Source organism: Megascapheus bottae, chromosome 7, assembly GCF_031878675.1.
Source record: "Megascapheus bottae isolate mThoBot1 chromosome 7, mThoBot2.hap1, whole genome shotgun sequence".
Lineage (NCBI taxonomy): Eukaryota > Metazoa > Chordata > Mammalia > Rodentia > Geomyidae > Megascapheus > Megascapheus bottae.
In genome coordinates this window covers 73570919-73592658 of record NC_143515.1, presented here as the reverse complement: position 1 = coordinate 73592658, position 21740 = coordinate 73570919, and the positions used below count along the sequence as shown (strand labels likewise).

The 21740-nt window shown below is 34.8% G+C and overlaps 1 protein-coding gene across 12 annotated transcripts in view; it reads right to left on the bottom strand.

The window, feature by feature from the left end:
- The window catches only part of Smc6 (structural maintenance of chromosomes 6), a 101851-nt gene that overhangs the window by 6558 nt on the left and 73553 nt on the right, over positions 1-21740 (bottom strand). For 8 of the 12 annotated variants that reach the window (XM_090337413.1, XM_090337417.1, XM_090337414.1 and 5 more), the window contains 7 exons: positions 18982-19117; positions 16319-16399; positions 15028-15198; positions 10681-10818; positions 9533-9678; positions 5140-5265; positions 2434-2539 (listed from right to left, as the gene is read on the bottom strand). In XM_090337413.1, the coding sequence (XP_090193539.1) occupies positions 2434-2539; positions 5140-5265; positions 9533-9678; positions 10681-10818; positions 15028-15198; positions 16319-16399; positions 18982-19117 (904 nt within the window). Of the gene's footprint in view, positions 1-404; positions 477-2065; positions 2275-2433; positions 2540-5139; positions 5266-9532; positions 9679-10680; positions 10819-15027; positions 15199-16318; positions 16400-18981; positions 19118-21740 lie in introns of those variants that run through there. The other 4 variants (XR_016536293.1, XR_016536292.1, XM_090337422.1 and 1 more) reach the window with 4 other exon arrangements.

Genomic DNA, 21740 nt, shown 5'->3' with positions numbered 1-21740 from the left:
TGAAAAAAAATAAGGAGTAATGAATGGAGGATATGAATGGGCTGGGAAAGACAGAGAATGATGGAAACATTGATCAAGATGCATTATGATGATAATTTGACATAAACTAAAGCTCCTTAGTTTAACTAATTAAAATAAAAAGGAAATCCAATTAAAATGAACAAATGTCATTTCTCAAAAGAAATGCATGTTTAAGGTGAACAAGTACATGAAAAACTATTTTTAGACACCAGTAAAAGTCAACTCAAAACCACAATTCTGTATCATCCCAGCTTGACAAAAACAAAAGCTGGAAGGATATAGAGAACAGGGAAGATATTTTCTTTCAGAACATTTTATAGGGAGATGAATTTTCAACCATATTTTTACCCTTAGTATATCACATTACCAGTCAACACCCAATCATCTGAACCCAGCAATGTTTGTGTGATGACCACCATTTTCTCCTTGGCTTGTAGTAATTTTTTTTCTTCATTCTGAAAACACACAGATGGTATGCCATGGGCTCTTCTTTATTTTGTTTTGTTGTAACTGTACATTTGCTTGCTCTTCTTACAACTATACCTATTTATCTTCATTTTATGCCTTTTTCTACTTGTTTTAAATAATGGGCATTTCTATTCCTAGCTTCCCAAGATAAGTGAATTAATATCTGGCCTATCTTTTTCTCTGTCATACATGGTACTATATATATTTCCTTATAAAAACTATGTTGGTCCGATACCAGTGGCTCATGCTTGTAATCCTAGCTACTCAGGAAGTGAAATCTAAGGATAGAGGTTCTAAGCCAACTCGGGCAGGGCAGAAAAGTCTATGAGACTTATCTCCCAACTAGCCACCAGAACAGCAGAAGTGGAGTTGTTACTCTTGAGCCAAAAAGCTCAGGAACAGCTTCAGACCCTAAGCTCAAGCCCTACTCAACAACAACAAACAACACACACAAAAAAAATCTTCTATGTCCTCTACCAAGCTTTCATGTTTCAAGTTTTATTAATGCTTAGAGTTAAAAACTACCTCCAGGGGCTGGGAATTTGGCCTAGGGGTAGACTGCCTACCTAGCATACACAAAGACCAAGACCCAGGTATGATTCCTTGGTACCACATACATAGAAAAAAAAAGCCGGAGTGGTGCTGTGGCCCAACTGGTAGAGTATTAACCTTGAGGAAAGCCCCAGGACAGTGCCCACGCCTTGAGTTCAAGCCCCAGGGCTGGCAAAAAACAAAAACAAAAACAAAAAACTCTAATCTCCATGTGAATTCTTACAAATGTGCTACCTAATTTTAATAGTATTTGACAAACTTTAGGTTATCTTTTATTTGTATTTTTCTCCCACTCTGAATATATTACATATGACCTCAATCCTTTAAATCCAGGAAAAAGGTGCATTTGCTAAACATTCTACAATCTACAATCTGTATAGAATTCTATAGCTACACTAATTTGGCTAGCTGCATAAATCTTCTATAACTGACATGATCGTTTCTGAAAAAAGTTTGTTAAAATTTCCAACTATATGTGACAATTCTTCAACTTTGCCTATTAGTTCATTTAATTTTTAAATCAATTTTGAAGCTATCTTATTAGTTATATATAACTGAAATGTTCTGAAACACTTCCACAACAAATACTTCGTGTCTTTCACGATCCATCTATTCTACCAGCTTTCTTCTGGCTAATGCTTACATGGCATGTCTATTTTCCATATTTTACTTAGGATCTTTCTTTGTCTCCCCACCCTCCCCCTCGTCCTTTTTCCCTCTCCCCCACCCCACCCCTCAAAGAGAAGGAAACTAACCAGGGATGTTTTGCTTTCAATTTAATTACGCTCAAGTAGGCTTAAATACTGGTAAACCTAAGGTTAAGGGTACAGCCATTTACTTTTAGGCTATTCATCTATTTGGTTTTGTTCCATATGTTCTTTAATTCTTCCCTTTTTGCTTTTTACTGAGGGTTTTCCTATTTCATTACTTTTGTCTCTATTATACAGTCTTTAAAAATTCTTCCAGTAGCTACTCTAGAGATTGCAGTGCATGTATATATATATATACATATATATTCATTTACCTTTAGTCTACCGTCAGTGTTACTGTTGTTCCTTTTCACACTATCACTTTGCTTTCAGCGATATGACTGCAGTGTATCAAGTGTGCTTTCCACTGAATGAATCCACTTGCAGTTTGCTGGGATCTGAGTTTGGGGTGATGTATTTCAGTCTTGAAAATTCCCAACCATTATCGCCAAGTGCTTATTCCTTGTTCTTTTTCCTATAGCGACTCCAATATACCCATATTATATGAGAATAAACAAAATCTTAACTTAGAAATAAGTTCTGCCATTTTCTTAGGATAAGTTAAATGATTATCAATGTTTCATTAAAGAAAAAGAAGCTATTAGTATTCCTAATGATTGAGATACAGAGTCAAGATACTTACTGATATAGTAAGTGTTTCACTCTTGTGGTCAAAATTCATTTTTCCACAATAGGCCCGCTGAGACAATAAGTTGTCAAAGTATAATTTGCAACGTAATGTCAAACACCTTGAAATAAGAAATTGAGCACATTAAAAAGATAAGGGACTCCACATGGCTGGCAAAGGTTAAGAACAGAGAATCAGGCTGAACTATTGACACTAGCCATTCACTTACATATAGGTTTATGGAGACTTTCCCCAACTTTATATCCAGCCCTCCTCCCCCAGATTCAACCAGTTTTACCTTTGTAACAAATGCCTATAAAATGAATGAAAGTATCATCCTATATTTAATACGCACCATTACACCTGTCAGCAGATATGAATAAATAATTCAAGTCATTTATATAAGGTATTACTTACTTCTCAAATACATAAGACATAATCTGTGTCTTTAGAATAATAAGCTCTAGAGGCATTAAGATAAATAAAACTGCCTGCTGGTATATCACCTGTATCCTCTCACCTTCACAGCAGCACAAAGGAAAAGAAAAATCTCTTGATCCTAACTGTACCTCCTGCACTGCTTGGCATCATCTTCCATCTCTGTAGATTAGATGCTACAATGTTCCCCCTTTCCTCAATTTTTAATTTGCTAATCTACCATTCAATTTTATGGTGGAGTTAAAAGATCCTTATTTTGTTCACTAAATCCATTTTACATTTATTCCTACCATTCGTAAGTCTCCCCATTATCCTGAAGTTCAAACTGTCTCCAGGCTTTATCTTATCCAGCGGGTTCTTGAGTCCTCTAAGTATTGCGTTCTATTTTTCTTTACTTATTTTCCCTTTTTGAGTGCTGGTTCTATGGATTGAATTCAGGGCCTTGTGTTCTCACTCAACTTTCTCACACAGAATTCACACTCCATAACTTGAGCCATGTCTCCAGCTTAGCATTTTTGATTACTTTGAAATTAAATCTCACAGATTTTTCGCCTGGGCTGGCTTTGAATTATAATCTTCCAGATCTTGGGAAGTAGCTGGGATTACAAGCATGAGTCATTACTGCTTCTGGATTTTTTTAAACAATGTTTTTGTTCTTATTTTCCCATTTTGGAAAAAGAGAGACTCAATTTTACTTTCCCTGTGCAGGTGTAAAATCAGCTATTACACCATGGAACCTGGTTGCTTTCAGTGGAATGGTATTTAGAAAATAAGTTTGGGGGCTGGGAATTTGGCCTATTGGTAAGAGTGCTTGCCTAGCATGAACTAAGGCCCGGGTTCGATTCCTCTGTACCACATATATAGAAAAAAGCTGGAAGTGATGCTGTGGCTCAAGTGGTAGAGTTCTAGCCTTGAGAAAGCCCAAGGACAGTGTTCAGGCCCCGAGTTCAGTCCCCATAACTGGCAAAAAAAAAAAAAAAAAAAAAGAAGACTGTTTGGGTGATATTGTAAGTAACTGTGTTAACACCTTTACTCATTGAGTCTAAAACTTGTTTCTTCAAGACAATCAAAATCTGAAGGGGGCACAGAACCTCCAACTAGGGTAGATATTGGGACCCAGAGTTTCCAAGAACAATGTCAGAATGAGTAAAAAATAAACAAGCATATTCCCTTTCTCCCTGAAAAAGCTGAGCAGCAGCCTAAAAAGATGAAATTCATTTTTAATTCAAGTTATAATAATATGCCTACAAGAAGGGAACACAAGTTTCACTGCTCCCAGTACAAAGAAATGATCAATGTCAGGATCATAAGAGGTACCGCATTAGATGCACTATTACTATGCATTAGTTAAAACAAAAATCACATTCAAAAGAACACCCAACAGTTAAAAACATGGATCTCAAAACTGACCTACAGTTGGGCTGGGAGTTTGGAGTGGTAGAGTGCTTGCCTAGCATGCACAAAGACCCAGGTTCAACACCTTGGCACCACATACATAGAAAAAAGCCAGAAGTAATGTTGAGGCTCAGGTGGTAGAGCTCTAGCCTTGAGAATATCCAAAGAAAATTCTCAGGCCCTGAGCTCAAACCCACAACTGGCAAAAAACAAACAAACAAAAACAAAAACAAGGGGATCGGGAGTTTGGCCTAGTGGTAGAGTGCTTGCCTAGCATGCATGGAGACCCAGGTTCAATTCCTCAGTACCACATACATAGAAAAAATCCAGAAGTGGTGCTGAGCTCAAGTGGTAGAGCTCTAGCCTTGAGAAAGTCCAAGGACAGTGCTCAGGCCCTGAGCTCAAGCCCAGGACTGGCAAAAAAAAAAAAAAAAACAACAACAACAGCAAAAAACCCCCACAAAAACAAAAACCCTGACCTACAGTTTAGTTAGGAATATTAATTAATATTAATCAATACAAAATAATGCCCATTAATATTTTATATCAATATTAATGCAAATTAACAAATATTAACAAATATTTTATATTACTATTTATTAATATAGAATGTATTTCTTATAGCTTTCTCTAAAGCTCTCCATATAAACTACAAGTACTTTTATGCCTCAAGGATGTCTAGCAGAATGGAAAATCTGGTTTAAGTTTGCTACAAAAATACTTTTGATCAGAATTCGGATTACAGAATCCTAAATACTAAATTCAAAGCATAGTTAGTATCTGCTGTTAACTCAACTGTGTAAAACTCATTTAGCTTAATTTCATTATTTGTAAAGGTAATGTGAAATCCTCCAAAAATGTATATAGTAGTATTTTTAATATACTTACCTCCTAAACTGTTGATATGTTTTAAATCTATGGATCATTATTTCTTCTAGTAATTTAATAAATCTTCTTAAAGTCCTTACTTTACTGTCCAGATCAAGATAGTTTTCTCTTGCTTCCTGGTACTGTCTAAATAATATGAACAAAATATTCAGTGAAAAAATATCACACATACACAATAAGTAGAAACCTTAAGTGTGTTTTTCAGGGACAAAAGAGATGGCATCAGAAGTTGATTTCATAAATTTCATGACAAAATATATTTTCAGAATGGAGTGGTGCTACAGAATCAGACAGTGCTGTTAACTGAACAAGAAACCCACTGTATGCCATACACAAGGATGACAGAGAAACTTGAGTAGGCATAACCCAGAGGTGACAATAGCAACTATTCATCTTCTAAAATAGAAGGGGTCACACCTGGGAAGAAAGGCTTCCAACAAGAAAATTCCTCCTATGTGGATGTGCAAAGGCACAAATAGTATCCGCCCTACATATTCCTATATATGGAGATTTAAAATGTCTAACAAAACAATCTGTGCATTTGTGTTCCAATAACAGAAATTCTCTATGAAAGCAAATACAGGTATTAAAAATACATACATCCCCACACCCACAGTAATTCACTGTAGCATTACCTGTAACTGCAAAATCCTATAAATCCTTTAAATGCACTACTAAGAATAACTAAAAAAACTATAAATCAATCAACCATGTATTGTGTGTGTGTGTGTGTGTGTGTGTGTGTGCGTATACAGTTGAAATAGAGAGTATCAGTGAATGAGTTTTCAGAATATGGTAAATAATGAAAACAAGACAATTGTCTACTTTGTGAAACAGAGGAAGTAACAGGGGGAAAAGAAGAAGCACATGTGGACCTGGCTATTTTTACATGAAAAACAAAAAAAAAGAAAAAGAACTGCCATTTATAAGGAAAAGGTAGAAGGATGTGGGAAGGAAAAACAAATGGGAAAATACTTGTTTTAGAAAATGATGTTAACTTCTACATACTTCTCTCCATGACAGTAAGTAAACAGTGAAACATGGATTGATGGAATCTAAATCTAAATGTAAATAAGAACTAATGAAAGTACTTTAGTTTCCTGCTAATTACTACTACTGCTACTGCTACTACCATTACCACCATTACCATTATTACCACCACCACCACCACCACCACCACTACTGCCACCAAAAGTGAGATAGAAAGGGCAAGAGCAAGAGATAGAATTACCCAAATAACTTTGAAAACAGTTATTAACACTCATGAAAATTGTTGCAAATATACCTTGAATGATTTTCAGATCTGAGAGATGAGTAAACATGAACAACTCTGGGTGTCAGGGTCCTGGTATTCAAGGACAGAAACCCAGAGTCGGGTGAGGCAAAGACAGCTTGTGCCATGATTTCAGCTCACTAGGTTTTGGAAGAGATGTCAGCCCTCGACTTTAAGAATCTCTACAAATCAAACTCACTTTTGTGATACTAATAGCTACTAAAAGGAACTAGGACAAATGACTGACTCAAAACTAGTATAAGATAAAGAATGAGCTTATAGCATGTTGTCAAAATGTGAAGAAATAGTTTATGAGCTCAGTGCTTGGAATTTGAGCTACTGAAGAAGTGAAAAACTCTATTTCCAATTAAGCAATAAAATACATAACTGCAAGCATGGCTCCAGTAGTAGAGCACCAGCCAAAAAAGCCAAGCACGAGCCTGAGGCCACAAGTTCAAGCAAAGTACTAGCTTGAAAAAAAAAAAAAACTAAAATAAACAATGTTCAAAAACAACCAAGAAAGAAAAGATGAAAAGAAATACCTTAAAAAGAGGAAATGCATTCTGTATGGCAAACTAACTAGGAAGCCTACAGAGTGGGAGAAGATCTTTACTAACCATACAACAGACAAAGGCCTCATATCTAAAATATATCAACAGATAAAAAAAATGAATCACTCCAAAACTAATCTCCAAAGAAACAACCATCCCATTAAAAGATGGGCCAAAGACATAAAGAGAATCTTCTCTGAAGAAAAAATAAGAATGACCTATAGACACATGAAGAAATGCTCAACATCTCTAACCATAAAAGAAATGCAAATCAAAACAACTCTATGATTTCACCTCACTCCAGTTAGAATGACCATAATCAAGAAATCCAATAACAACAGATGCTGGCAGAGATATGGCCAGGAGGGATCACTACTACACTGTTGGTGGGAGTGCAAACTCATTCAACCACTATGGAAAGCAGTATGGCAGTTCCTCAAAAGACTAAACATACAGCTCTCTGATGACCCAACAATTCCACTACTTGGCATTTACCCAATCGTCCAGAAACAAGGACATACTAAAACCATTAGCACAACGATGTTCACTGCAGCACTATTTACCATAGCAAACGTATGGAACCAACCCAAATGCCCCTGAGTGGATGAGTGGATCAACAAGATGTAGTATCTATTCACAATGGAATTCTATGCTGCTGTCAGGAAGAATGACATCGCCCCATTTGTAAGGAAATGGAAAGACTTAGGAACATAGGCTCAATGGTTTCCCTCATTTGTCATAATTAGTAGAAACCCTGGGCTCTCCTAGCAAAGATTTACAATAGATACAAAAGGCCATATAGGATGACGCTAAATGAAAAGACCTCCCAGATATAGAAACAAAAGCCATATAATGAGTGATGGTTGTACTATGTTATCTCTCATTTCTTTTGCCGTCTCTTGGTTATCTCATATTGTTACAGTATTTTACCTTGTTATCTGATATATTGTATATATGTGTATTTGGTTACTTGAAATAGGATAGGGAAGGGGGGAAAACAAGATGATGGGTAGGGGTGGGGGGGAGGGAAATGGAGACCAAGACATGAGAAAGGGTATCAATGTTTGTGAAGTAATGCACTTTCTATCTGACTAATATAATGTAACCCTTCTATTAATTACAATAAAAATATATGAAAAAAGAGGCAATGCAGTGTCTCTACAAAAATAAGATTATGATTATAGCCCATTAATAGGATAGGAAACCATAAAGCTAACAGTCAAGAATGTAAGTAAATAACTATCTATATGGGGTGGAAGACAGAGGAGGGGAGGGAGAGAGAGAGAAAAAGAGAGAGAGAAGAGGGGGGGAGGAGAGAGAGAGAAAGATTTCTTCCTTACAAGTGACTGGTAAACATGACACTGGCAATGAAATAGGAAAGGTACCATATTTTTGCAACCAGCACACTAAAGATTGGGTCATATAAGAATCAAACACAAATCTGGCATAACTAACCACATGATGAAAGCAGGACATTAGCAGTCCTGCAAAGTATCTCTACAGAATGCTTTAGCAAATTTGAAGGGAAAATACAGTGAAACATATAATGAAGAAACCAAATACCTTTACTGGATGGTCAAATTTTACATCACCAGTAAAGGTGGGAGACAAATGTGCCTCTGGATGTGAAACTCAGGGAAGCATCATCATTTATTGTAAGATCCTGACCAAGAATGCAACTATAATCTCCTTAGTAGGAAATATCAGGTAAACCCAAAGGGCACTCTGTAAAGTAATATGACAATTAAATGAAATATATCATCTGACAGTAAGAATTTTAACATTGGAATCTGACTGAGAATCTTATCAGTTAAAATGTCATACACTTTTATATTGTGGTTACATTAAGAGAATGGTCTGGTTCTCAAAACATTTTAAATGTACAAACAGGTATAGGATCATATACAACACATTAGTGTAAAAAATATTTTTGAAGTGTGTATACATGTCTATATACACACACTAAATACAGCCTTTCAATAACGCTTGTATTGCTACACTTTTATGTTTCATAACAATGTAATATAAATTAATGTCACCTAAATCTTAAGTAATTTTCTACTTCATACTTTACTAGTGTTATACAGAGAAGTTCATTAAAACTGCAAATCTGAGGACCAGTTGCTTCTTATTCTAACAATTATTATTTGTGTTTTACAACTGATAAAATTAGCACTTGATTTTCCTAACTGCCCTATATAAGATATAATAATTGTATTCATTTTGTAAATGAGGAAATTAAGGCTCTATGAGATAATAGAGTTGCTCTTTGTTTAGAATCTACTCAAATTCTATTAAAGTTTCTGTTTTTACCACTGACTTGGGCTATTTGTTTTGACAATCTTATTCAATTGGATATATTTTAAAAGTGGCTTTTAATTGTTTCACTTGATTTTCTTGTAAAGCTAAATGTTTTGTCTACATCAACCTTACACCACATTTATAAACTATCTCTAAATACCAACAACAGTAACACTTCATCCAAATTACAGATTTACATACAAACAATTTTCAGGTCTTGATAAGATGTAGATGATACAATAATACAGAAAAATTACAAACCACTTACTTCATTATTTCTTCTCGATCTCCATGGCTAGCATGTTCAGCCTGTATCTTTTGTCTTAATCGATTAATTTCTTTATCTAGAATTGATGCTGATTTTTTTACTTCTATCCGATCTGGGCAAATCTGTCTTGCTTGTGACATTTTCTCCTAAGAGAAAGATATTGAATATCTTTCAACTTTTCTTTGATATGACAATTTGTCATTCAACTTGTACAAATAGGGTTTTTCTGCTTATTTTTGGTGGTACTGGGTTTGAACTCAGGGTTTCACGCTCACTTGAGAGATGCTCTACTGTAAAGGGCTACAACTTACACCAAAATATGCAAAGAAAAATGACGAACTTAGAATTTCAATTCTAATGCAAAATTCTATATTTTACTTATATGTAACACAAATGTTAAGCATCTAAGCTTTATAATTGAGGACACAATCCATTCATTATAAATCATTAAGAAAAATTCTACTGATGCGTACAATTTTCGGTAATTTCTACATTCCCCACAACTTCATATCAAAACAAATTTAAAGTGGTAGACAGAACAACCTTGAACCCTTGGGTGCTGAGATTGAAGACAACTTCCTGTAGTGCTTGCTTTAGGATGATCTCTGAATACATCAAACTATCACATTTAAAAATAACAAAGAAATATAAGGTATTTTAACATAGAGTACCTTATTTTATATTCAAGATGTATACAAGGAAACAGACTACAAAATTCAACTCATTTTCCTTAAGATGTATAAAAGCAAGTTTATCTACTCCAGCTACAACTGCCTTGCTTCACAGTAAACACAGGGCCACTGCTTGTCAAGAAGCATATATGGCATATCCCAAGTACTCAGAAGAAGGGATACTATGATACTATTTCAGACACAAAGTGGCTACCCACTTGCCAAGGCAGGCATTTATGCAGTTAAGAATGTCATTCTCTCAATCACTGAGGGGCAACATGGGACAGTTTGGCCTGGTGAAATTTTTACCTTTCATGAAATCCTAAGTCTCTTCTTCCCCTGACTCATCTGAACACTTATTTTATAGGGAATAGAAATTCAGTCAGTGTTTCTGGGAATATGAGAAAATGTACTTTAATAATTATGACTAAGGTTGTAAACAAAATAAATTACAAGGAAAAAAAAAAAGAGGATTACCTCTAGTTCCTTTTCTTTAAGGTCCAGTTCCCGTTTCTTTTTATTTAAGGTATTCAAGTGTTCTTTCTGTTTATCTTCATAATGCCGCTTCCCTCGTTTTTGGTTATCCACTTCGGAATCAGCAAGGTCTAATTCATCCTGTTTAAATAAAGCCAAAATAATCCTTTAATAAAGCATTCCTTTATTTAAACTAGGAGTTGGCTGCCTGAAATCCTAACTACTCAGCTACTATATTTAAGAGGCTGAGATTCAAAAGCCGGTTTGAAACTAGCTTAGGAAAGAAGTCCAAGAACTTCATCTCCAACTAACCACTAAAATGTAAGTGGGAGGATGGGAGTTTGCCTAGAAGTAAAGTGCTTGCGTAGCATTCATGAAGACCTAGGGGGTTCCATTTCCAGGTACCACATACATAGGAAAAGCCACAAGTGGTGCTGTGGCTCAAGTGGTAGAGTTTCAACTTTGAGAACCCCAAGGACAGGGCTCAGGCCCTGAGTTCAAGCCTCAGGACTGGCAAAAAAAAATACAAGTGGGAGAATGGTTCAAGCAGTATAGCCCCAGACCTGAGCAAACAAGATGACCGAGAGAGAACAAAGTCCTGAGTTCAAGCCCTAGTATACACCCCCCCCACACACACAACATACACATACAGGTATGTGTACAATACACATACATCCTGATTATTTTTTTAAAAACAACTGCAACAAATTGATAACATTTCAATCTAGGTATAAAATTAATCACCCAATAAAGCAGGCAGGATTACAGTACCTGAAGAGGCAAGTGTTAGAGTTTACGTTCATCTGTGAATAACTAGAAGCAAAGTTCCCACAATTAAAAAAGCTACTACATATACTGTAGTTTTCACATGAGGTTTCCATAAGAAGTGCTTGCTTTCAATTTAATTTTAGTAAAGAAAGTGAGCTCAAGAGGGGTGGAGTTTCTTAAGAAACTTAAAACAACGAGTGTTATATATGTCTCTTTTTATCTCAGCAGTGCTTAACACAACAGTCCTCTGTGCAGGGGATATAACTGCATGTTCTATGTATGTGTTCTAATACAGTTTATATGATAGTTTTAACTTCTAAATTAGGCATAATAAGAGAGTAACAGAGTAACAACAAAATAACACTATATATATATACATAAAATAAAATTAGTTGTGAATATATTCTCTCAAAATACTAAAAATAAATATTCCTACTTTTTTTTTTTTTTTGCCAGTCCTGGGGTTTGAACTCAGTACCTGAGCACTGTCCTTGGGGTCTCAAAGCTTTATTTACGTATGTGGTACTGAGGAATTGAACCCAGGTCTTCCTGCATGCTAGGCAAACACTCTACCACTAGGCTAAACTCCCAGCCCCGAATATTCTGCTTGTCCATGTGTAATGAAACGGCATAGAGGAGAAAAATGAATAATACAGAACCTAAATAAATGCATGTAATTCTAGAAAATGTACAAATCACTACTAGAAAATGTAATAGTGACTGCTTAGAGACCAGCAGCAGAGTGGGGAGAAAGACTAAAAGAGGATGAGAAGAATGTCCAGGCCTAAAGATTATAGGAATGGTCTCAAAGGTCTATACTTAATGAAACAAAGTGTACATAGTTATCTCAATATGGCTGCTATATTTGAATGACCAAAGTAAATTTTGATCAGTTTCTTCTGGTGTTTTTGATCCTAACACTGGTCATATAAGTTATTAATGATCACATTTAGTTTCAAGAATCACAACTCTCTACCACTAGAGCCAAAGTGCCACTTCCAGTTTTCTGATAGTTAACTGGAGATATATTGTATATTTGTTTATGTACTTGAAAATGGGAAGGGAAAGGGAAAAACAAGATAGTGGGAAGGGGTGGAGGAAGGGAAGTGGGAGAAAAACATGGGAAGAATAACAACATTCATTCAAATAACGTGCCCACTATCTGATGAATGTAACCACAACCCTTCTGTACATCACCCCAACAATAAAAGAAAAATTTTAAAAAGTCTCATGGACTTTCCTGCCCAGGCTGGATTTTGGATTTGACCCATGATTCTCAGATCTCAGCCTCTTGAATAGCTAGGTTTACAGCACCAGGCTAATGCATAACTCTTGAAGGAGAATTCTGACAAAACAAAAACATAACAGCTTTCAAAATAGATAGAAAAGGAGCCATTCACCTTATGAAACAGAACCCCCCCCCAAAAAAAAAAACCCCAGATTATTGTTATCCTCTTTAGCACCAAAAACCCAGAAGTACAGTTGTGGCTCAAGTGGTAAGGATGCAAAGCCTTAAGTCAAGGAAGCTCAGAGAGAGCACTCAGGCTGAGTCAAATTTCCAGGGTACGCATCGAAACAGCAGAAAAAAAGTGGGAAATATTAAAAATCATTTGGTGATGCTGCTCCTGGTTGCTGGACAAATCCACAGACTAAATGTAAACTTAATGTTTAAGCTTAAGTAAGTTACTGACTATAAGTAACATAGTGAGATTTTAAAAGGGAGAGGAATCATTAAATTTTTCTTCTCTGTAGGATACTTAAAAACCAGCTTTAAAAACTCAGCAACATTTAGTAAAAACAGCTACAGTGTGAGCTGTTACTTGTTTCATATAAACCTATATAGAGGTTTTCAATATACTTTAATATATTTGAATTTTCCAAAAATACTTTTTCTTGATTCATCAGAAACAAAAAGTCCTCCTGAAGGTTTGATGTGGGTTTCCATTCCCTGAGGAATAAATTTATAATGAAAGCATTATTTTAAAATATAAGTCAAAATAAACTGTTAGACAGTATTCCCTATACCAATATTTCAATGGCATATTTAAGCCGACCATTCCACACTCTCACTAACCCTCTAGCACAAACTGAATAAAAGTGCTACTGGCATATAGATTCTATCAATGTATAATGATGGTAAATTCTCAGGAATGATTTTGGTAGTTAAATTCTCTTGATTCTGTTGTGACTGCGAGCTAGTATGACAAAACAGAATGAAAGCTGGAAATGACACATTCCTTGCCTAGCATCAATCAGGGTTGATATCCAGAAACATAAAAAATAAAAATCTATTCTTCATTTGTTTTCAATTTAAATACCATAGGATAATTTATATGCCAATGTTGTTTTATATCTTTCATTAGATTTTTAAGTAATCCTATTCAGTTTATTACCTGAGTTTTAATTCTAAATTTCTTACTTTTAATTTCATTCTTACTCCTGAATCCTTAATTTTATTTTGCCAGGCAGGCCTCCAAATTTTAAACATTTATTTTATTTCTTTTCAAAATTTTAAAATACCAATTTGGATCTAATTAAAAATCATGTTAAGTAAAAGAAGCCAAACTGAGAAAAACAAATATAGAATATTTTCTCAAGCAGGGTGTTGGTGGTTCATGCCTGTTATCCTAGCTACTCAGGAGGCAGAGACTTGAGGATAACAGTTTAAAGCCAGTCTTGGCAGAAAAATCTGTGACACTCAAGCCCCATAACCAACAACAACCACCACCACCAAAAAAATAAGAATATTCTCTCACAATAGCAAAATCTCAACCAAGAAGAAAGACACAAATGCAATGGAGGTTTAGAGTGGAGGACAGCACAATTTCAATGACTGCTGGGTGGGGACAATGGAAAGAGCAAAAGGTGAGGGCGAATATGAGTAAAGACTTCAAATGTATGTAAGAAAATAATTAAGCACCTTGTATAAGTAATATAATCTAGTAAAATTTTTACTTTTAATTTTTATTCTTTATAATTTTGTCTTTAACATGCTTATTTTCTGTAGTGTTTTCTCATTTTTCTCAATATTATCTTTAGTATTTATTCCTATGTAGTTTAGTATTTAAATTTTATATTCCTCATTTATCAATGAGCTATAAATAAAACTTGAACTTATGAAAATCGAGCTCTTCACTAAAATGATAAGGACAAGTAAGCCATCAACATGGAAGGAAATTTATTCAATTTAATTTTTAAGTTTACTTTCTTAAATTTAGTCTAAAAAAGCAAATGTTAAAAATAAAGTAAAAAAAAAAATAAAGTCACCTGGATTTATCCTAATATCAATCCTAAAAAGCAGGAGTTGGGCAACACTAGAAAGCAACTAGTAATGAAGTAAAATGGCACATATGAAGATGTGGAGACACCAGTTTCTGGTTCTGTGGGGAAAATTCCCTTTAGGGAAATAGAAAGGCATCCATCACCCTTTTTCTTCTCCCAAAAAGAGAAGAACTGATCTTATGAAAATATTATCCCCCCCAACTCATGTGACTGTATTTGTATTCCTTTAAAGAATATTCAGTAAGGTTTTTTGGGACTAAACAAAAAAACAACAGAAAACAAAGTAACAATGCTATATACCTTAAGTGGATCTGCCATCTCAGACAGTTGGTTAATTTTCAATTTCATTGCATCATACTTGTTCTCTGCTTCTATTTTCAGACTTTTTAAATGTTCCATGTTTTCTTTTTGTTGCTCCATATTTTTCTCAACCATTTTCATTTTAATTTTATTTTCTTCAGCTTCATCTTCCTGATAACATTTAAGAAACATACAATTAAAACATGTATAAAAACATATGTAATTATCAGACAAAGAACTACATACTGTAGGCAAGTAGGCTTCATACCCTAGTGGTAAGTTAGAAAGTAAAAGAAAATTTCAAAGAAGAGATGTCAATTGGCAAGAAAGTTAAAATATTCTACCTGGGATCATAATATAAAAACAGACGAAGCATATGTGTGTGTGGACTTTACACTCACACACACACTTAGGTTAAGTGTTTATGTCTGTTGTATTTTATATTATAAACTAGAAATAATTTAGGATACAATTCATAATCCATCTGAGAATAGAAAGAACAAGAAAAGCAAAAAGTTGGAAAGAGAAAAAATCCCAAACTTCACTAAAGCTGACAGCCCAGGGAAACCTTAGTCTACTGCTGAAACTCAAGGCTTACAGTACTGACACAAAGGAAACACTAAACAAGCATTCATTATAACTACTATACAATTTACCTAACTTATTATTTACTGACTTCAGAAAAACAGTAAATGTCTGAAAAACTTGCAGAAAATTTTAGAGGAGAGAAAATATAAAACTGAGTAAAAGGATGTGTGACTTCTGCCCAATCATACTGATAGAACTGAACAATGTCATCAAAGCAGTTTACTTTGATGGCTACTGTTTAGAACTAGTTCTTATAAAATTTTGTAGTATGTGGTAAAAGAAAAAATCAATTGCACAAGGAAAAAATACTAATAAATGTGATGGTTATACCCAGGTACTTTCAAATTTTTGAAAGGAGATAGCACTTATGAAGAGTAGCTGCAAGTTAAAGGATGCTTTTAAAAGAATGAGACTTCAAATAACCAATTAAGCACATATAAAATATATCAGAAATTGGATAGGGAAAGGGGAAATCAAGATAAGCGGGGGAGAGGGTGGGAGGGAAATGGGGACTATGTCATGAGAAAAGGTATCAATGTTTGTAAAGTTATGCACCTTCTATCTGATGAATATAATGTAACCCTGCTATTAATCAAAATAAAAAATTATTAAAAAAAAAAGAATGAGAATCGATGGCCATTAAATCTTAGTTAACAATTCAATTCTTTAGCAGTATATTTAAATTGGAAATAAAGCATTTTACCAAGGTTGCAATATCTACAGATTGGTGTTCTTCTATATTCTCAAGTTCCCGAATTTCAGAAACAGTCTTCCTTATTTTCATCTGAAAGGAAAATATTCAGCACTTATTAACATAAATAAAAACCATAAACCTTAGAAAGAATGTTCTAGGTGTGCATTATGATATAGAATTTCATAGTTTGCAATAGAGAAACATTACTATTAAAGATTTATATGTAAATTTTGGCAGGATCATACTTGTTGCTAATCTAGTCCATGTAAATAAGATTGAAGTAATCTGGGCATTTACAATGATCCCCAAAGACTCATATTACAGATATGGCCCGAGTGTTCTCACAGTAACACGCAAGTAGCCCTAGGGTCCCTGAGACCTTTGCAGGAGGTTCATGTGGTCATAACTGAATAAAGACACTAAGTCATAATCTACCCATTTTCCCATAACTGCACCGATGATTTATAATGACATCTAATGTAGTACTACAGAAGACTGAATGCCAAAGCTGATAAAATTCACATTAATTAAACCAATAATTAGTGATTATAAAAATATTTTTAAAATGCTAATTTCAGGGCTGAGAATGTGGCTTAGTGGTAGAATGCTCACCTAGCATGCATGAAGCCCTGGGTTAGCATCTTCAGTACCACATACACAGAAAAAGCCGGAAGTGGTGCTGTCGCTCAACTGGCAGAGTACCAGCCTTGAGCAAAAGAAGCTCTGGACAGTGTCCAGGCCCTGAATTCAAGCCTCAGGTCTGGCAAAAAATAAAAAATCCTAACTTCAAAGGCAAGGAAGAAAGCCAGCTCTAGACCATCTAAAGCTATACAATAAAACATTGTCTCAAAAATTAAGGTGGCAAGAATGACCTAAGTACTAGAATACCAGCAAGCACAAGGTCCAGAGTTCAAAAAAATTTTTAAAAATCAAGATAAAACCAACAAAAGTCATTCTCACCAAATTTTTTATTTTAAAATATATTTTTCATATTACCTCTGAAAACTTTTATACCTAATCCTAGCCCAAAGACCAAGAAACAAAAATTTCGTTTTAATTTTTAAAGAGGTAAATAATGCTGCAATTAATATTGCTGTGCCGGTCGGTAGCTTAGCTGGCCCTCAGTGGATGAATGGATCAAGAAAATGTGGTATACACAATGAAATTCTATGGTTCCCCAAGAAAGAATGACACTGGCCCATTTGTAAGGAAATGGAAAGACTCAAAAAGAATCATATTAAGTGAAGTATGATAAATCCAAAGAAACATAAGATACCTAGTTTTCTTCATTTGTATGTCTAGGATAGTTCTAGCAAAGGATCATAAGAGCTCCAATAGCTACCTACATATGACTTTACAAAATTATGCTAATTGAAATGAACTATAAGACATGGAAACAAGAGGTATTTTTTTCAAGTATACTGTATACCGTTATTTCTTTTTTATTTTGGGTTTTTTTTTTCCATTTATTTTTTATTGTAATTAATAGAAGAGTTACATTATATTCACCAGATAGAAGGTCCATTACATCACATACACTGATACCCTTTTCTCATGTCTTGGTCCCCATTTCCCTCCCCTCACTCCTGCTCCTCTCATCTTGTTTTCCCCCCTTCCTTATCCTCTTTCAAATAACTAAATTCACATATATACAATATATCAGATGATAAGGTGAAATACTGTAACAATCTGAGATAGCCAAGGGACAGCAAAAGAGATGAGAGATAACATAGTACATTAAGGACAACAATCACTCATTATATGGCTTTTGTTTCTATATCCTAGAGGTCCACTTTGCTTTGCTCTCTGTTGTCACTGCTTTTGATTTCAGTGCCCTTTGTATTGTATATAAGCTTATCTGATTAGGAAATGGGAAGGGGAATCACAGAAATGGTGAGCCAAAAGGTTAATGAATTATTAGAGGTGAACAACAAATTTAAAATCTTTTATAGAAGCCACATAATTTTTTATGTCTGTACTATTTCATTTTATATCTACACAAATTGATGAAAATTGACATGCTTATACTAAAAAGTACTTCATATTTTGCTTATATATGTAATTCAGACCTAATAATTATCCCAATAAGACATGAATACATAAAAAGGGCTGTTTGAAGGAGGAAAAGAAAAGGAGATGTAAATGGCATAATGAAATTCACTAAAAATTGTGCAGGAAAAAGGGTGGGGGCGTTGGAGGAAGGATGTAAGAGTAATGCGTGTATCTTACGCAGGCATGGAAATATTAGAACAAAACCTCTTTGCACAATTAAACTACACGAAATGATTTTTCTTTAATAGGAGTAGTACTGGTTTGAATTCAGGATATCAAACTTACTGGATAGATATTAGTCCTTAAACACCCTTTTTTGGCTCTGATTATTTTGTTAAGAGTCTCATGCTTTTACCAAGGACAACCTGGCCCACACTGTTCCTATTTATGACTCCAGACTAGCTAGTATGGCAGGCATGTATGACCACTCAGATTCCTGATTCAGGCAGGGTCTCCCCAGCTCTGCCCAAGCTGGCTTCAAACCACAGTCCTCCCAATCTTTTCCTTCTGGGTAGCCTGGATTACAGGAGTAAGACACTGAGCCCAGCAAGAAAAAAAGAATTAGTTTTTAAAATTAAATTCAAAGTGGTAAGATAAATAAAAGGACTTTTCTGCTTTACCTTTAACTCTTTATAATGTAACTGACGCCTTTTAAGAAGTTCATCATTGTCTTTAATATCCTTTTCAAGTGCAGACAAATGCTGGTGAAGTCTTACTAGCTGTGCTTTCTTATTTTCAACCTCATTCTCCAAATCACTTGAAAAGACAAAAAAAATACTTTTTCAATATTACAAATAGTTTAGAGCCTTTACAAAGAAAAGAAACGTTTATTCATAATGACTTTATTTACAATGTCTTTCCATTAAAATATTTTTTTAAATCTTACCAAGTTATAAATAACATGGAAATTATTACAGAAACATTAAAAAACACCTTGTAAAAACTACAGTGATTTTACTTATTTTGTCAATAACTAGTTCTGCTAACAATTCCTGTGACAGGTATTGTGTATAATGGTAGCAAGAGGAAGATACAGAATGAAGATACAATCTCTGAAAAGAGGGATAAATTAACATTTAAATGTGAACCAGAGTAGACAGTATACATCCAGATAAGAAAATGAACATAGAGGGAGTCTGGAAGAAGAAACTATATTCACAAAAGTTTCCATCAGCTAGCTGGGCCAAGTAGGACAAAGAAAGAAAGCAGACAATGAAGAGAACAGGTTAAACAGCTCAAGAGTTCTTGTTGCTGAAATGGTAAGAATGTGTGGGAAGAGAAGGTGAAGAAAAGAAAAAGGAAAAAGAGAGAATAAAGGACCATGAAGAGACTCCTGGCAACACCTTGAATTGGCTCCAGAGTGACCTTCCCTTCCTCACTGGACACACACTCATCCATACAGAGCTGGGTGGTGAAGGGAATGACCTGTGCAGTTCACAACTATCTTACCCTGATCTACTATGCTGGCCACACATTTTACTACCTTCATAGTAGCTATGAAATCTGAAAATATTTTCTAATATACAATTCAAAATGAATAGCATTTTTTATTGATACATGATATATAAATAACTGTGCTACCTTTGTTTTCTAAAAAAAAAAAAAGTACGTTTTGCTGAGGAGATAATACAAAAGGAAAGAATGAGAAGTGGAGTGCTATTTCTGGCAAAAATGGGAACAGATACAAACGTTTAGTAAGATTTTTCAGCACCTACTAAGAAATACTTAATCATTGATGTCAACACCTTTATTAACAGCAATTTGCTAAAAAAGAAAGAAAGAAAGAAAGAAAGAAAGAAAGAAAGAAAGAAAGAAAGAAAGAAAGAAAGAAAGATCAAGTAAGATTATTGCAAAGTTTTCTGAAAACTGGGAAAAAAATTTGAGGAGCCAATAGAACTCATTCATGAAATTGTCAAAAGTTTTATAACTTTTTTTGCTAGGGAGACTAAATTTTACCCATGACAGTGTTTCTCCTTAGTTTTCAGTTCAGTTTAACAGAGAAAGAATACTTCTCCAGTGAGATGTATGATGTCTGAGCCACGAGAAGGGTTGTGTGGAGGGAAGCAATGCACTTTCCGACAGCATCCCCCCATGCAGCAACACGTGAGCCCTGTTTCCACAGCACCAACGCAGTGACCAGCCGAGCACTTTTCCCTTCTTTTGTTAGTGCTAACACACTAGGTAGTCACAAGTACTAGTTGTTTGCAAGAAAAATAAAAGAATACAACTTGAAAAGCCTAATTTAGAAAACCACCAATATATTGTTTTGGTAATTCAAAATTGCAAAGGTAATGTTCTATAAACCTCACTACTAATTAGTCAGGGAGCATCCTTATACATAACATGTACTTTTATAACTGGAAAGTTTGAGATAATAAAACTAAGTGCCTAATTACTAGCCAATGGGCACTGAACTTTCTCCTGTTGTTAGTTAACAAATGCTCCTAAACATTCCAATATCAAGTCATTATTTTATACTATTCTTATAATCTGTTTTTTTTTTTTTTGGTCAGTTATGGGGCTTGAACTCTGGGCCTGCGCACTGTCCCTAAGCTCTTCAGCTCAAGGTTAGCACTCTACCACTTTGAGCCAGTGCTCGATCTGTGAGACAAGAGTCTCACAGACTTTTATGCCTGGGCTGGCTTTGAACCTCGATCCTCAGATCACAGCCACCTGAGTGGCGAGGGTTACAGGTATTAGCCACCAGTGCTCAGTTTGTTCTTATAATCTTATGTAAACAGACAATATTACTTTAAAATATTTCAACAAAATTCTATCTCCTATATTTAGCAACTTAGAATAATTTTATGTTTGTTCAATTTAATTTCTTTCGTATCAGTTCTTTTTTTACATCTCCTATATCATTAACTTAGGTTCAACCCAGTAATTTGCTAACTGTATTAATTTGGTTGAAAAATCCTTCATTTTAACAGTACCCAAAACTATGTACTCTTATCACTGAATACATTTATTAGTTTATTAGTTTTGTTTAACTTCTCAGTTTGCACTCTTTAGAAACTATTTTCCTAGGCATGTGTTCTTTTATGATTTATTTTTATTTTTATTTTATTGTCGGGAGAATGCATAGAGGGGTTACAGTTACATTCGTCAGGTAATGGGTTCATGTGTTTTAATTGTGTCAGCTGATCTTTACTAAACAGCAAAATTCAGAGACATGAGAAGAGATTTGAGACAGAATGTAGTCCAGATGGGCACAAAAGCGGGCCCAGAGGATGCAGCTCACTGTCCTTTGAGCTCTTTGAGGATAGGGAACGGTGGTTAAGTGAGACATTTTGCGTCCTTAGCCCTGAATACTGTTGTCAAATGATGAAGGAAAATAACTACAAACCCAGAAGCTCACATGCAGTTAAGTAACCTT